The following is a 16,242-nucleotide window of genomic DNA, read 5'->3' as shown; positions in this document are numbered from 1 at the left end:
TGAGAAAATCATGACCTCTTGCACTTAAGGCTCTTTCAGAAGTCCCTGGATAATCTCAAATGTGCACTGTCATCAGGCTAAAAATGAGGCTGTCTAGATTTCTGAAAAGCTGCTGTTTTGGAAGTCTTTTTAAATCTGCCAGTAGTGACACTAACGGTCACCCATCAAGAAAACTTGGAACAACTTGGACAAGTCTACTTCAAATAATAAACTACAACTAGTTTCATGCCCATGTCTGTGAAGCCTGTTGGTGCATTATTTCATGACAAACCCTTTACAAAATTTAAAAAAGAAGGTGTATCACTGTTAAAGTCCACGATCAAGCAATGGCTTTATGAGTGAAACTACAGAGCATTTACAACAAGGTGCAAACCACCCATTACACTCAAGAACAACAGGTCCAGACTAAAAGACAGTTAATGCAATACCTTTGTTAAACCCCCTGAATTAAATCTGAAAGTCTCCACTTCAATCACATCTTAATTGTTTAAATTAGAATCCAATCTGGTGGTGAACAGAGGCAAAACTACAAAAACAGTGTCAACACTTCAAGATATTATTGTATATTCTTAAGTTTACTACCCAGTGATTGATAGCATCATGTCTGGTTTCTTTCTGTTGGTGCCTGCGGTATAATTAGCAACTAGAGTCAGCACATCAAGAATAATATTCATCATTAGAAAAGACAATACCAACATAGATTATGAAACACAAATCAAATCAGTCTGACATTATAAATATAGACTAAAATCCATCAATCGTGAACTTCATCACAGAGCCTTTGAAACTGGACGTGTGTTACTATGAGTTACTGTGATACTAAGCAATTACAATCAGTATTTTAATGACAATCAGGGGAAATTGTTACCCATAGGCTACAATCTTTTCAATTTCACCTTCAGGAATGCTTTTTACCATCAAATGTATTAGTATAAATTGAGCCTTACCAAATTTTGTTTTGGAAAATGTTTAGCATCGTAACTATGATTTGTGAACATTCAACAGAATCTCTCTGCAAGAGAACAAAACCCAAATATCTAACGGGCACAACTGCAGGGTGACTTTTAGTAGTGACATTTGTGAGATCTGTAAAGAGCTATTTCTTCACTCAAACTGCATATTGGTTAAATATTTTCTTACACATTACATCACATTATTTGTTTTCAAAAGTTACATAATATTAATTGTGTGAAACTAAAATGTTTCTTTGGGGTGATGAAAGAAGCTCAGCTTACCATAGCCTTTATTTCTGTACAAAACTCTTGCTCCTCAGGCCAAATGATTTTTTACACAAGCCATCAGTGGATGACTAATGTCTTGGGACCAACCCAGTTGTCTTTTTGTCAGTGAATAGAATCTGTACAGCTCTATCTAGGTTGCGCAGGCTGGCATTAAACTCTGCTTCTTTGCAGCAAAAAGCTCCTTCCTAAAAGACCCATAAGACCATGTTTATTTATAAAAAAAAGAATTGTACTAATTGTTTTATCAGCCGAGAGCTTGCAGTTCTGGAAATGCGGCACACTCAGCATGTATAATAATGATTTGTTTTACTGGCTATGTGCCCCCATCACAGTAGGTCTGCAAGAAAACAGTGATTATAATGTTCAATTGCCAACATCGAGCTATACGGGATTACATCCACTTATCCATAACGACAAGCAGATAATTTGGTAGCAAAGCCTTTACAGTTAATGATGCCTAAAATGTATTAGCCACACAAATTAGCATGGTACTGTTACCATGCTAACACACTTTTTTGTGTGTTGGAGCCCTGACTTCAGGAGATGAGGCTTGAGGTGAGGAGACATAATGAGAAAGAGATGATGAAAATATGCATGTATAAATGTTAAATGGGCATAAATAGTTTGAAAGAATTTTTTTTTCCTATCAAATAACCTAAGAAAATTATTTACTATTCCTTTAACGTGGCTTGCTGTACTTTAAGCTCTAGCCGTCTTTTTGGTTTAGATACAATGCGCATGAGTACAGAGCCGAAATAAATTTTTAAAAAAAGTCACTGTCCTTCCTACTGACTACACTATACTTGGTGCACATCTCTTTGAAGGAGGACCTCCGTGCTGGTGTTAGCTTTAATGTAGGAGTACATATGGTACTGATAGTACTCTCACTAAATTGTCTTTAGAGTTTCCAGCCTTATAAGACTGTTCCTTTAGAGTCTGGTGCACATAAGGTATGTAATGTAATAATAACGGATAAGTCAACAGTCTTTAAATAGATTGCCATTAATCCCAATGGGAAATTGCATTAACACACAGATTGGGTATGTTGAGCATGTCTGTATTTAACAGCAGAATTTCTTTATCAGGAACAAAATCTAATATTGTGTTTTTCCCTAAATAGCAAAGGAGCAAATCATTTATCACCCACTGTGGAATGCTGATCTGTATCTCCGTTTTGTTTTCTCTGACTGCTCTTAGTCCATGACCAGGAAGCAAGCATCTTTCTTTGCACTTTCATGACTCTTTGTTTTTGGAGGCTCTGATTTAGCCCTCTTAGCCGCTTGTCTAGCTGTACAACTGTTCTCACTGCTTTCCCTTGGTGAGTTGAGCTTGCCAATTCCCAGGACAAACTTGACAGGGATGTCTGGACATGGAGTTGGGAACCAGTGCAATGCCGCGGCCCGAGACATCAGCTGTTGCTCCAATGTTGAAACGTCCTGCGCAGCGCAGAGTTGCTCTTGGCCCTCTGCCCAGGTTCTCTCGTGCTAAGCTTACATTCATGTTTCTCTCTCACAAACAGTTTGCTGGTCCCTCCTCTGGGAATAAGTGGCCCCTTTTTGCGGCAACTGTGGCCCACAGTGGTGCAATACTCAAATCTGCAGAGCAGAGACTTTAAAAGGTTTCATTTGTACTTCCTTAAAAAGAAGATGGCCTTGCTTAATTGTTTTGAAATCCAATGCACAACAATATTATGACAGGTCAAATCAAACAATAAAAAAGCTAGTATGCCATGTTTTTAGAAATGTGGTAGATAATATTTTAACCTCTTGTTTGGAGAGACTTCTGCCATCTTGTAACATACCGCAGAACAACTGCAGAAGAAAGACCAATGCTAGAGTGCTATGCTTTCGAAACACACATACACACACAGTGCAGTTTTCACCACTTCCTGGGAAAACAATGAGAGGAAAGAAAAGTCAACAAACCAGAAGGCGCCCAGAGTGAGTAGGACAGTAAAATGGACCAGACAGGAGTGAGAGGCATTCAGACCAGGGTCAAAGGTAAGCACCCATGGAAAAGACTTCATTAACTTCAGTCATATCCTGAGGAGATCATTAAAACACCCATAGAAAACACAGCATACTTGGTCTTACCATCGGCATTTCTAGCAGCCTGTCCTGTGGTGACGAGGAAAACTTCAGTTTTTTCTCTCTGTGTTTACAGACTCTTAAGTTACTTGATTATCCAAAACTTGGATGCATCCTTGAAACCAATTTCCACAGTTTAACAAAGATTTTATGTCAAATTCAGGCTCTTGGGGGGGGAAAGAGCTGCTTAGTCAGTCAGTTTAACTGTTTCAACTCAAAATGAACAGAATTCTACAGGCCACAGTATTATATGTTTAAATTATGCCTGCACTGCCTCAAAAACAAAAATCTGATTACTGCAGTGGTTGCAAAGGCACCGATTTCCTCCTCTAATCTAATTTCTCTCATTAACATATTCTTAGTGTGCATGTAAAACTAATGACTGCATGTTGGGAGAACTGTAATTCCCACGAAACCTCTTTACGAACAGGAGTTGAACCAGCAGGACACTCAGACACCAGTGCCTGAGAATCCTGATCTCCTGACATCTCTTCTTTGATGTAGACCCCCTCCCTCTGTCCTCAAGTGTGGGTGGAGAGTCGAGGCTTAGTGCGCGAGAGTGGGGTGGAGTTGTGAGGGATGAGAGCGCATGAGGAAGTTACCCATATGTAAGTGGGGGCTTTCCTGGACATCACTCTGTGTGTGTGTAACTGTAACTACGGCCGTAGCAGAGAACTGTGCCTTATCATCCCGCACAACTTCCACCTGAAACAATATTTGCACATGAGTGTTCAATTTAACATTTGGGTGACCCCTTCATCGCAGTTACAAAATACGCCGCAGCATGGTAGCTCAGGCCAACCCATAATGCAGCATGTGAATAAAAGTGGTGGGGAGCATTCTGAAGTGCAGAACAATTACCAAAGGGAAAAATATATTTTTCAGGAACATAATCTGATGAGAGACATGAAGTCACAATACAAAATGTCGTGTTCAATCATCATTATATCTTAAGCAGCTCGCGAGGTTACAAATTTCCCAAAGTGCAGTCAAACGGAGCATTCAGAGTGAGGAAGCAATCTGCTTAATCTGCATTTAAATAAAATAAGTGCATTTTGGGGCTTTGAGTTATGCAAAGTGTTCACTCTTTAAAACCAGGGCTGAAGTCTCATTGAAAGAAGCCTCTCCTACCTGGAATGTCTACCACTGTTTATTGATAACAGGAAGGTACAAAGTGAGTGAGTGAAAAAACAAAACTGTTTTCCTCTGACTAGGTCTGAATCTTATTATAATCTGTTGTAAATAGTTAAATGATGTAACACTACATGAACTGGAAATGGTCAGCGTGCACTATCCACTGTATTTGCTTTTGTTAAAGCCATTGTCGGCAGGCTTTTCTGATAACCTGTGTTGGAGGTAGTGTATTACAAGGTAATGCATTGCTGCAACTCCACTTGTGCAACAAGGGGAAACGTTTAAGAGCGGCCTATGACTTGTGGGTAGTAGATATACACATTACTTGGAATTTGTTGCGTAAAAATGCAAGCGTGTTACGCTAAAGTTCAAAGATCTAGTCATAATCTAGAAATTTGTCATGATATGCTGTTTTATGTAAATGTTAAAGTTATACTGCTGCAATTTAAGTGATTGTGGATTAACTAGAAACTGTTACTTTATGTACAATTTGAAAGTGTAATGCAATATTGTTTTCAATTATGACCGCACCAGTGTTGACAAAACACAGTGCATTAGGCAAACTACTATAACAACACCTGTCCATGGAAAAAACAACAACAAAAAAAACAAAACTCAAAAGCACGTGACATAAGCCCATTTCTTCCAAAGTGAAAGGGCACGAAACTGCTGTTCTCTGACATGTTTTAGTAATGCCTGCAACAAGGCATTCTGGTCAGGCTGAACACTTAGCATGAGTTCAACAGAGTGTGTGTGTGTGTGTGTTCCGTCTCCCACACCAGATTGTGGTAAAAGGGAACAGTCACATGAATGTGATCCATGCTCAGGCTAAGACTCAGGCCCTAATTATATGGGAAAAGAGTGTGGTGTGACTATGGTGGGGATTGCGGTTGTGTCCTAAGAGACTACAGCTGACCCTGTGGAGAAAGTGAAGCAGGGAAAGTGGGAAAACATAAAAAGACAGCATTAGGAGAGCAGAGAAGTGCAGACATGGAAGGCAGAGAAGAGGCGGTAATAAATATAAATGCATAAAATGTAAGGGGGAAAAAAGAAAGACAAATAAGAGAAGTGTGCGTGTTTGTGAGAAATAATAGGTAGTGGGGTTAACAATGGAGTCGGACTGTCCTATGTGTTGCTGCTGAGTAAGGCTAGAGGCTTAGAGAAAGGATTTAAAGAGCCACAGCAACACCACAAAGCACCATGGGGAAGGGGCTTGCCTGGCAGGGGCCAAGGGAGGGAGAGCAAGCAGAGAGAGAGGTGGGCTGGATGGAGTGGCTACTCTGATCAGGATCCATTTCCAGCCTAGGCCTTGGAATTCCTTTGTTCCTGTCACAGGTCTCCGTTTCCCTCTTGCCTTAATCCCAGCCTGCCTCACGCCCAGTAACATAGAGCAGGGCAGGTAACTAAACCACACAGGCATGCTTCCCTATTTACAGACGAGTTCCCACATAATAGTTGCTAATATAAATAATAATAGCTGACGTTACATTACAAACCAACAAAGTGTGTTAAATCAGACCGTCACCACTTAATGACATTTGATAAAAAGTCTGCCTCAAAAGAAGCATCACAGTACTAAGCAGAAAGGTTTGCATCCAGGCCGAACACTCTTCAAAATGATCCCAAGCAACACGTGCACTGCTTTGTATATCTGCACAGAAAATGTCATATGCTACTACAATCCTATCCTAATTAGAAACTCACTGTTGGGCTGTAGATCTTGAAATGCATGGTTAAGTCAAACAACAGTTAAATCAGAGCTGAGTAAAAGTGAGCCATCTCCCTTCTTGTCCCTGAACATCCTCCGCAGTCTTTATTGGAAGGGAGATGGTCATTCGTAAACACATTCTCCAGCAGTAAAGCTATCCAGCAACACTTGTGCTTTTCCTGCATTGGCCGTGTCCAGGCTGCCTTAAGCCCCCTTCATAGGCCTGCCAAAAGGAGTCAGTGGTACACTGTGCAGCACTCGCAAAGCCCTCTCCCACGGCTATTAGTGACCATTCATCTGGGGAGCCTGGGAAAATGCCTCTCCAGCCTACCGTGGCCATGGGGAAACAGGCTGGCAGGTGTTCCCTCCCTCTAAGCCCTGGCACCTGTGCAGGGAGAGGAAGAAGGAACCAGCTCATGGGTTCAAACTGACTCTAGGTACCATTTTGCCACAGTGCCTCTAAGTCCTCCGACTGGTAGCAGGACTCCAAATGCCAGGTTAAACCACACCTGAGCTCTGCCTCACATAGGCAGATCAGTGTGCCTATTTCAATACCAATGGTAGACAAAAGACATCTGGCAATGTACTTTGGGAAGTTGAAATGGCACGTTAACTAAACCCATGTAAAATGGGACTTCTCAGTTTACACTATACCCATAGACACATACATATTGCTATTATGGTCTACAAAATCAATATTCTCTTGAGTGGAAACAATATGAGGCAAGAAAGTGCAGGATCATATTTAATCCGGTAAAGGAAAAGGAAATACAGTAGGTGGTGTATGGCAATCTTTTAGACAGTCTGTATGTTTTTCCAAGTCTGTATGTTTTTAGACAGCATGATGATCAAGGTATTAGCATCTGTCATGAATTTTCATGAATGTTATTGTGGATAGTCTTTGTTGTAGCTTCTTTACTCGAATAACATTTTGAATGACAAAAATGTCATTGAGAACACAGAGAACATATTATGCACTCATTTTCATTACTCAAATAACATCTTGCATGACAAAAATGTCATTCAAAACACAGAACATATTATGCACCGATTTTCATTTTGTAATTACTATGAGAAATGTGGGTGTGTTGAACACGGTCTACCAGTGAGAATGCATGAGGCCTTACTCATGCTCCCCTTCCCTGGACTTTTAAAGTCTACCATGTCCATTCTGCAAGTCCAGAGCCAAAATGCTTGGTGGGAAAAGTTCCCTCTGTTCATCTCTCTAAAAACATAAATAAATCACATCACTGTGAGCTAATCACGAAGTCTCAAGTAGCCTGTATAAAAAAAACGAGAGGGGTGGGGGGCCGACAGTTGGAATTGGCTTCTGCAGCTGAGATTTGTAGAAATGGCTTAGATTTATGTTGACAGAAGACATGAGATAAGCCGCTCTCTGACTTGTTCACTGGGTGCTATACACACACATATGCATTCAGCACAGCGTACATACATAAATACCATAACTCACAGAAAGAAGTCCGATACAGACACTTGTGCTGAGGAGTCTTGGAATGCTAAAAGCTGTTGATGGCTCATTTGAAGTGCCAACAGCTGAGACTGTTACGCCGTTCTTACTGCTGTCTGTTGGCGGAAGTCCCTGTGATTTTACACTGGCACCAGCTCAAACGCCGCCTCACACAAGACCCACAAGCCCCCTCCCGCACCATCCCACACATAGCGCAACGGTCCATCTGCCTATTCTTGGCGTAGACATCAGTACTATCCTGCCTGACACCTTTCTCTATATGCAACTACATGCACGTGCACATGTTTCATCGCATGTGGCTCACCCCTTGATATCCAGGACCATCCTGCCATCAAACATAAAACAAACAGATGCAAACAGGTCCTCTGCTAAAACAAAGAACAATCTCTCCAACAGTCTGAAAGATTAATATCTACCTCCACTGCTGAATGGATACCATCAATACTTAATACCCTCCTGTGGTTTGCTGGGTTTCCCTCCCTAAGCCTATAGTCTGTCCTCCCCTTTTTTATGGCTCCTGCTTGCATGCTCACTTCTCACAGTCACAGCCTCAGTCTTTACTGCTCAGCCACCTCCCTCACTTGGGACAATGAAAACCCCAAGAATGTCATTACACTCACTTAAGACCTTTAATAGGACTAGAGAACATGAACTGTGTAGGCCTGTTTGAGGCACTATACCTTTTCATGTTGTAAGAGGGGAAAATTCTCTGATATGCTATGGAGTCATGTTCCACTGGTTACATTCTTTGTGGTGAAGCTGCAAGGAGCTTAATCATTTTTACATGCATATTTCACTGCTGAAATACTGATAGTCCCCTTGTTCACACTCTAAACTGTGCACAACCATTTGGGGTGTGTGTGTGTGTGTGTGTGTGTGCGCGCGCACGTGGAGCCTTAGTCTACGATCACCATCATTAGACATGTCTGTCTCTCGTCAGTCTGTCATGGGAAATATGAGTCAGGCTTTTCAGTAACCTTACACTGTCAGCCTGTTCACACCTAACCCAGGGGGAGGATATGTGTCTCAAACACACTGTACAACTTCTGATTCACACTCTCTCTGATGCATATGAGCACCTGTGTGCACGCACTGTCGTACTATATCGGGACTATATGGACAGAAAGTTGAAAAATGAGTACATATACACAACGTGTGAAAACTACGAAAAGGTGGTAGGACTAAGTGTGCGTGTGGGTGTGTGTGTGGGAGGTAGCGTGAGAGGCAGAGCTACAGCCGCAGGAGAAACTTTATGGGGCCGACTGCCCTGTAATCCCACTCTAACAGTCAGGCTTGCCCCGCTGAGAGAGCCCAGTTTAACTGCCCTTAACTGCTACCTGTGACAAAACCTGTCTGTCTTACACCACACAGCTGGAGGTTCCTCTGATGCTTTATAGGTTTATAGTGCTTCAAAGGCATGCATGTGGATGGCTGGGGGAATGTATCTTTTCTGCATAAACAGGGACAAACCGAATCGACTTATGTAAATTTGTGCATAATTTATTGATATTTACTGTACATACTTTTTTGTGTCACAGCAGCTGGTTTTTGATGTTATCGTTTAACTACAGGCGCAGATAAACTCAGACTACCCAGTGGCGCATTAAACAGAATGATAATAAACGTTAGAAGTTTTAATGAACATGCGTCTTGCGCATACAAATGCACCTGAGACCTGCCAAGTCAAACACCACAACACAATATAAAAACTCCTATCAGCTCTTGCCTTTACAGGTCACACCCTGGGCGTAGGGAGCCACCATGTCCCAACTAGTTCTGTTGTCTTTTCACCCACTCAACAAGGTAGCCGTGAAATGCTTTCCTGTAACTTTGTTTTGTAACCCAATTTGCATTGTGCGTACAGACTTCAACAGTCTGCTTTGTGTGTGTAAGTATGGTACTGCGTTCACAGCCAAAGTAAACCATTTTACTTATCCAAGAATTAACGACAGACACGCCTAGGAGAAGGAAAGGGAAGACGTAGATGACGCCATTAGAATGAGCAACAATGATTTCAAAACAGAATAAATACAACTGGCACATGACAATTAAAACCAGTGCTGGAGGAAAACAACTGAAAAACACAGTGTTGTGCTAAATAATGGATTTTAAAGCACTAAATTATATAAACTGATAAACACTGGAATATTTGCCGCTAGAGAAAACAATCCAGTATAACGAGGGTCGGGATAATGGGGTTTTACCTTCCACAGAAAAGGCTGAAGCTGATGCCAGCTCCTTCTTCTGTTTGGGCTGTCTTCTATTGCGGAGGAACTCGGTATACTGCTTAACCCTCTGGTCCACAGAATCTTGAACCAGGGTTGTAACCTCCTAAAAACACATATTTAATGTATGTAAAGTAAACATATGTTGAATTGGTAAGAGAACACAAAATTTGATTTGGCGTAACAAGTAAAGTTTAAAGTTCAGATGAGGCAAAGATGATTACTGAAATTCCACATGTGGCTGAGAGGGAGATGGGAACAGTTCTCCAACAATGAAAATAGACGAGGCTCAGAGTCATTTTAGATTCTACGCTGCTTCTGCCTTTTGAAAAGGTCTCCAGCAGGAAAGACGCCATGTATTCCCTTTCACACTTAATAACAGCCACGCCCATCTCCCCGTGTCTGTACCTCGATGTGGCTCGTAGTGAACCAGCTAGTGTCCTCTTGGCCGCCCAGGGATAGAACGTGGAGATCCACCAGCACAGCATAGTTCCCACACTGTAACACAAAGAGGAAGGATAGCCACAGGTTGCTGAGGGGCATTGAGCTCACAGGCAACAAAGGGAATCAAAGTGCGGGTGATTGACAGCGAGACAAACCACAATGACCCCCTGTGTCCTCAAACATCACCCCAGGCCTCTCACAGCAGTCCGCTCCCTCCTTTTTCTCTGTCTAGCCATCTCCCTACCAATCTCTTTACAAAAAGTATGGCCCCGTTTGTCTCCTCATATTTCCCCTCACTCAGCGTAAATTATATCTGCAATACAGTGCCTGAGGACACAGTAAGCTACAGGAAAATCTAAAGATGTACCATAAAAATGAGGATTATTATCCCAGTTTGTATCAGAGAGGTAATAAAACCTTGTTTTTGTGTGTGTGTTGCAGAAAGAAAGGAAAAGAGCAGCAGGGTGGATTCCTGAATCACTATGTCCTTGTGACAATAAGCAATAAGGAACAAGGAGGCCAAAAGTGCCGCTGCTGTTTAAGTTGCTGTTACATCTTTCTCAAGCTAGCCTGATTATGGTTTACACATGAGTGCAAAAGCTGCCCTCTGCAGAGAGCAAATGGATGTGAGTCTCGTGTGAACTTAGCCTCTCCATGGTCAAGGAAGTAATGGATGGACTGAGACCACCCACAACATGACACAGTGGAGCAGCGAGTACTAAAACCCAGAGTGATAATGCGGCAAAAAGCATTCATGAGAATGACGGTGCAAAAACACTAAGGTCACGAAAAGCCAAAACCAGACACTGACCTGAGGATCACATTGTGGAACTTGAAGAGTGTGTAACAAGAGGAGAAGGATCACTGGATCATTCAGTAACAGGGGAAACTGGTGCACACTGAAAGCTTTGTTTTTAAGCAGGCACATCCTCTGGGCTAGTGTTAAAGCATAGTATTATAGACAAGATGACTAAACTCTACAATCCAGCATGCTCTCAGCATGACGTGAGAGACCTCATCCCACAGGAGTATAACCGTCTACTAATGTTCTAACTCTGGACACAAATGTACACTTCCCACCTCCAAACTTTTTCCAGTTGTCGCTTTCTTTTGTTAGTTAAGATTAGCTTAGCTTGCTCATTAAAGTACTGCATTGTTTCTCAACTGGTAAAAGTAAAGCTTGGCTGTGAACCTTTCATCAAATGTTATTAAAGGCTACATGTGAGCAAATCAGCCTGCCAAATACTCTGCATTATTTTCCCCTTGAGAGCATTATCCTCTCTCGTTCTTTCTGTATTATAATAACTGAAGTGAATCTGCTTTCTTATTTCCACAGCTAAATGAGTGCAGAGGGTGCCCCCACATGACTGATAAGTGAATCTTTCTAGTTGGTTTTAATCTCAGACATGTCTTGTAGTATTGAGTATGTGCAGCCCTACAGCATTAATGCATGCCAATTCATGTTAAAATGCAAGTCTAAATGTTAAAATACATTTACAAATGGAAAACTGTTTAAAAAATAAAAACAGTGTGCAAAAAATACTGAAAGGTTCTTATACAATAGCATGCATGCACAAAGAAATGAACCCCATGGACCAGAACGGAGCCCCATTTAATGCCCGCTCCTCATGTTTAAATTGTGTGCATGTTGCCTGTCAGTATCAGCTCGTCCCTAAAGATCAGCATTCTCTTCATCTTTTGACCTTTGTCTCACAGTTGCGCACCAATGACTGGTGGCCTCCTACAAATACCCATGTGTGGGAAAACCTAGCAACAGAGGGTCAGACCCTGTCAATCAAAACACAGAGACCAGCTAGTGGAGATGACACATGCAGACTGGATTTTTTGGTATACTGGTTCCCGACTTCTAAGACTTAACTCTTTTCACTGCGTACAAGTTACCAGATTATCCAGTCTAACCACCCTTTGATCCTTATGATCTTTAGTTTTTACTGACAATGTGCAAGACAAATGTTCAGTTGACACTTATCAACATTTTTGTGGCTACTGGACTTGTGCACTTTTTCTGTTTTCTCAAAATCTTACAATCATTGAATTAGATGGCTCAAAATCACACAATCTCATGTGTGCTGGCAGAGACTGAACCTGACCAGCGGTTATCTGCCTGCTCAGCTGTGTTGACATCAGAAAGGACAAAATATCATGCAAACTTTTTTGCAATCACAAAAAAGTGTGATGTCACATTAATTTGCTAAAAATATGCAATCAGTATAGGGTTCAGAGGGAGATCGTTATAGAAAAGCACAGCATTGTAAATCCCCTGACGTGGTTTCTGTGCTTCTGAGTGAGTGTCCTTTGGGCTGCAAGCCAGACAAGTATCAAGCTTTAGACTAACTTCTTTTTATCACATTAGAACAGCAGACAAGGCTCGACTGGGAATTGGAAGTTAATGATAAACACTGGTCTGCCCTTATACAAAAACAGCATGTGATTCTGCCAGATTCTCGGAAACGGGGGATTTTGTCAGGAATGCAAACTAATGCAATCACCCTAATGAGAAACCAATTAATTTGCCCAGCAAAAGTGCCAGTTTGGTAGAGAGACAAATTACCTGCAAAAGTATTGATATCTTGGCCAACGCTGTGCTGCTTGGGCACTACAGCTACTAGAGCTTTTTACAAGGGACATTTATGTTGAATATCGCAGACAAGACAAAATAGCAGCAGAATTTGGCATTTAATTTAATTTTGCACAAAGGCGCTGAGTACAATCACATCATGTGGCCTAAATTTGTCAACTCCCAGCACAAAGAGTGACCAGTGCATCTCTTGGCTGAACTATGCCACGAACCATAACCTTCGTGTATGTTTATTTATTGGTCTTTTTAAAGTGAGATCTTCGCAAGGAGTAGTATACTTTTTAGATGCAGCGATGAAACCACAAGTTTTCTCTCTCTCTCTCTTTTGTTTTTTAGAAAACACAGTAAAAAGGCAACAGAAATTTTTGCATCACCCCATCAGTAAAAACTCCATATTTTATTCTTTCTGTGACAGTTTCTACCATGTCATACTCAGGACCCTAAGGGTTTCATTAAATGTGACATATTCACTGAGAAACTGAAGAGCTATTTTACGTTGTGACACATTTAAGGAAATACTCAGAGCTTCTGCCACTGTTGTTGGAAAGGAACAGTTTGATAAAGGGCCAAGTTCAAGAGGAAGTTACTCTTTTCATACATACTAAAGTGGGCCAGCACCGCTTTGTTCTCTGCTTTGCTCGGGCTTTAGAGTTATGAACAGAGGCTGAAGGCTGAACGAGAGGCGGCAAGAAGCGCTACTTAATCCCAAATCCTTTATTGTGCCATCTTTTGTGGTCTGCTGTCACATATTGAATAGATAGGACCGAGTCTTCCTGCAGGCTAAGGCTCAGCTTCTCTATCCCAAGTCTCCCTGCTTCTGAACCGATAACTTGCGTGGGGGAAAAAAAAGGTTAACCAAGAGAAATAAAATCCAAAAAAGCAGACACTAAACCTGCCCACAGCCCACAGCACAACACAAGAAAGGTCCTCTCTATTTTCTGCCTGTAAATAAACACATCCCGATGACTCTTTTACTTTCTCTCGTTTGCAGAGCTCTGGTCTATGTCACACTCAGTTCCCAAAACACTCTTTACCTTCCCTTATCTCTCTCCCAGACCCAGCTCTCCAAACCTCCTGCCTGCGCTGCTCAAACTTGGGCACGGAGCCCAGCTTCACCCGCCTCCCCACCTCGCTGCCCTTTGCCATTGCTATCGCAGTGTAAGAACCAGACCTTCTCAGACTGCACTTAGCTCAGAGGCTAACACTAACCAGCCGCAGATGTTTACATTGGGAGAGAAGGGGCAGCAGATGCGGTCTCACTCAATAAAACTTGCATCTATCCCAACTCTCCCTTTGTCTCTCTCTCTCTTTTTCTGACTCTTTCTGCAAGTCTGCAAAGCACCCTGGGGAACTCTTTAGATATGTGGGTGTGACAACTTTGGCTTTATTTTTCTCATTCCCAGCTCTCTTTCTTTGTGCTGTGAGTCACCTGGGTTTCCCCTTGTAAAAAAAAAGCAAAAAACACACAAAAAAACTGTTTTCCAGTTTTTCAAACCACTGGCTACTTAACATTAACATTTGAAACTTGATTATTCCCAAATGCAAATGTTATTTACAAACAGTGCACCAAAGTGTTTTGTATGCAAGCCTCCCTTCACTCTGGATGAATGTTAGCACACCTGAGTTTCCTTTATTTGATGATAAAAAGAGACACAACCCAGGAGAGGAATTCCAGCAGCAAGAACAGACAAGAATATCTCCAGGTAACACTCGGCAAACAAAGTGTAGGCAGACACATCCCTGAGAAATTGGTAGATAGACAGAAATAGCAAGCTGAGAAGCATTTTGCCTCATTAGGAGATGTGATTTCTGTACTGCAATGTAGGCCAGTTTTGAGATGAAAGCGTTTTTTTCCTCTTTTTTTTTATCCTTGTCACTTTCTCTTTTTGAAAATGGAAAGTGTCAAAAATGTTTCCAAGAAGAAAATGCAATAATTTTTGTTCAGAGCCGCGATGTGTGGTCTGTTATGAGCTCATCTCCAGACCAACAATAACACTAAACATCACATAAACCTCTGACATTAAACTGCTCTGTGATAACTCAGATCTTTTATTCCTTAAAAAAACACTTTGGTCTGTCTCAACTTACTACATTAGATGGGTAAAAAGTTGGTGGTGTATGCTCTTAATAGAAGGCAGATTGCAGGGCTCTGTAGCAATAATGTCCTGGCAGACACAGCATGCACTTGAGTGGATCAGCCTTTTAGCCCACAGGGCCTTTTCGGGAGGTCTGAGAAGTGGCAGGTCACTATATGGTCTAAGCCTATTTAAGAAGGAGCATACCAACACCTCCTGCAGTTCCACAGACCACGGAGGGAGCTGCTTTGAAAACATCCCAGTAGAAAGGACCATAAAACACCCCGAACAACCTACTGAACATGGCCCAATGAATCCAAGAACATAAAAATCATAATTTCTCAGATAAACCTTATTCTCTGTGCAAGATGGCAAACACAATCAGCAACATCTGTGAAAACAGAAACCAGGAGATTTTTTTCTCTTTATTATTCTAAGAAGTTAATTCAGTCATTAAGAAAACATGGTGGCAGTGCTGTATGTCTTGTAAAAGAGAAGCCATAGGCAGAGCCTTGAATGCTATTGTTTGGTCTGATCCCTTCTAACATACTTGTTGCGGTTAGCTGGTTAAGCATGGTAGAGGCTGTGTGGATTTTCTCAGGCAGACTAACACAACAGTATCATTATGTGCCCAGTGGGAAGGAACCTTCCGTGAACCTCCAGGGTTTTTACTCTCCCACATCCAACCGAGGGGGGTGGTGGGGTAGCCTGTATGCAGGCATGCATATGAAACAAATAAAAGGGAATGAACGCAATATCTGGTCAGCTAGGCACACATGGCATTACGGAGGATGTGAGAGATCAGCGAAAATGTCTGCAGCCCCTCATCCAAAACTCTCAATAAATGAAACATCAACAAAAGAGAGACCAACGGCTTTCCCTGCACTTAACAAAAACATCTGATGTGCATTATTTCTGTCAGAGCAACAGACTGAGGATGAACAGCTCGGATTTTTCATAGAATGAGTTTCCTCTTCGCCGTATGGTTGTGCCCATTAACAAAAGGCTCTTGGGAAGGCATGAGATTCCCAAAAGGTGACCAGAAACTCCAACTTTTTCTAAAGAATGAACCACAACATGGTAACATGGTGTAACAGCAGCTGAAACATGCATCTGTAGTGCCCTCTTGTGGACAAATACAGTGCTACTTAGACGGGAAAAAAGAAAGAAAATTTTACATCAGAATTGGAATACAGCAAATGCTAGAAAAACAACCACATGCTGTATTGCTGGGTTGCAT

The 16,242-nt window shown here is 41.8% G+C and overlaps 1 protein-coding gene across 4 annotated transcripts in view; it reads right to left on the bottom strand.

The window, feature by feature from the left end:
• The window catches only part of slx4ip (SLX4 interacting protein), a gene marked incomplete at its 5' end in the record, with an annotated part of 33,543 nt that overhangs the window by 13,064 nt on the left and 4,237 nt on the right, over positions 1-16,242 (bottom strand). For all 4 annotated transcript variants that reach the window (XM_082557985.1, XM_082557983.1, XM_082557984.1 and 1 more), the window contains 2 exons: positions 9,864-9,990; positions 10,293-10,382. In XM_082557985.1, the coding sequence (XP_082414111.1) occupies positions 9,864-9,990; positions 10,293-10,382 (217 nt within the window). The remainder of the gene's footprint in view (positions 1-9,863; positions 9,991-10,292; positions 10,383-16,242) is intronic.

Source organism: Aulonocara stuartgranti (assembly GCF_965226115.1).
Source record: "Aulonocara stuartgranti genome assembly, chromosome: 13".
NCBI classification, from domain to species: Eukaryota; Metazoa; Chordata; class Actinopteri; order Cichliformes; family Cichlidae; genus Aulonocara; species Aulonocara stuartgranti.
The sequence above is the reverse complement of the archived record's forward strand: the minus strand, read 5'-3'. Positions and strand labels throughout refer to the sequence as shown.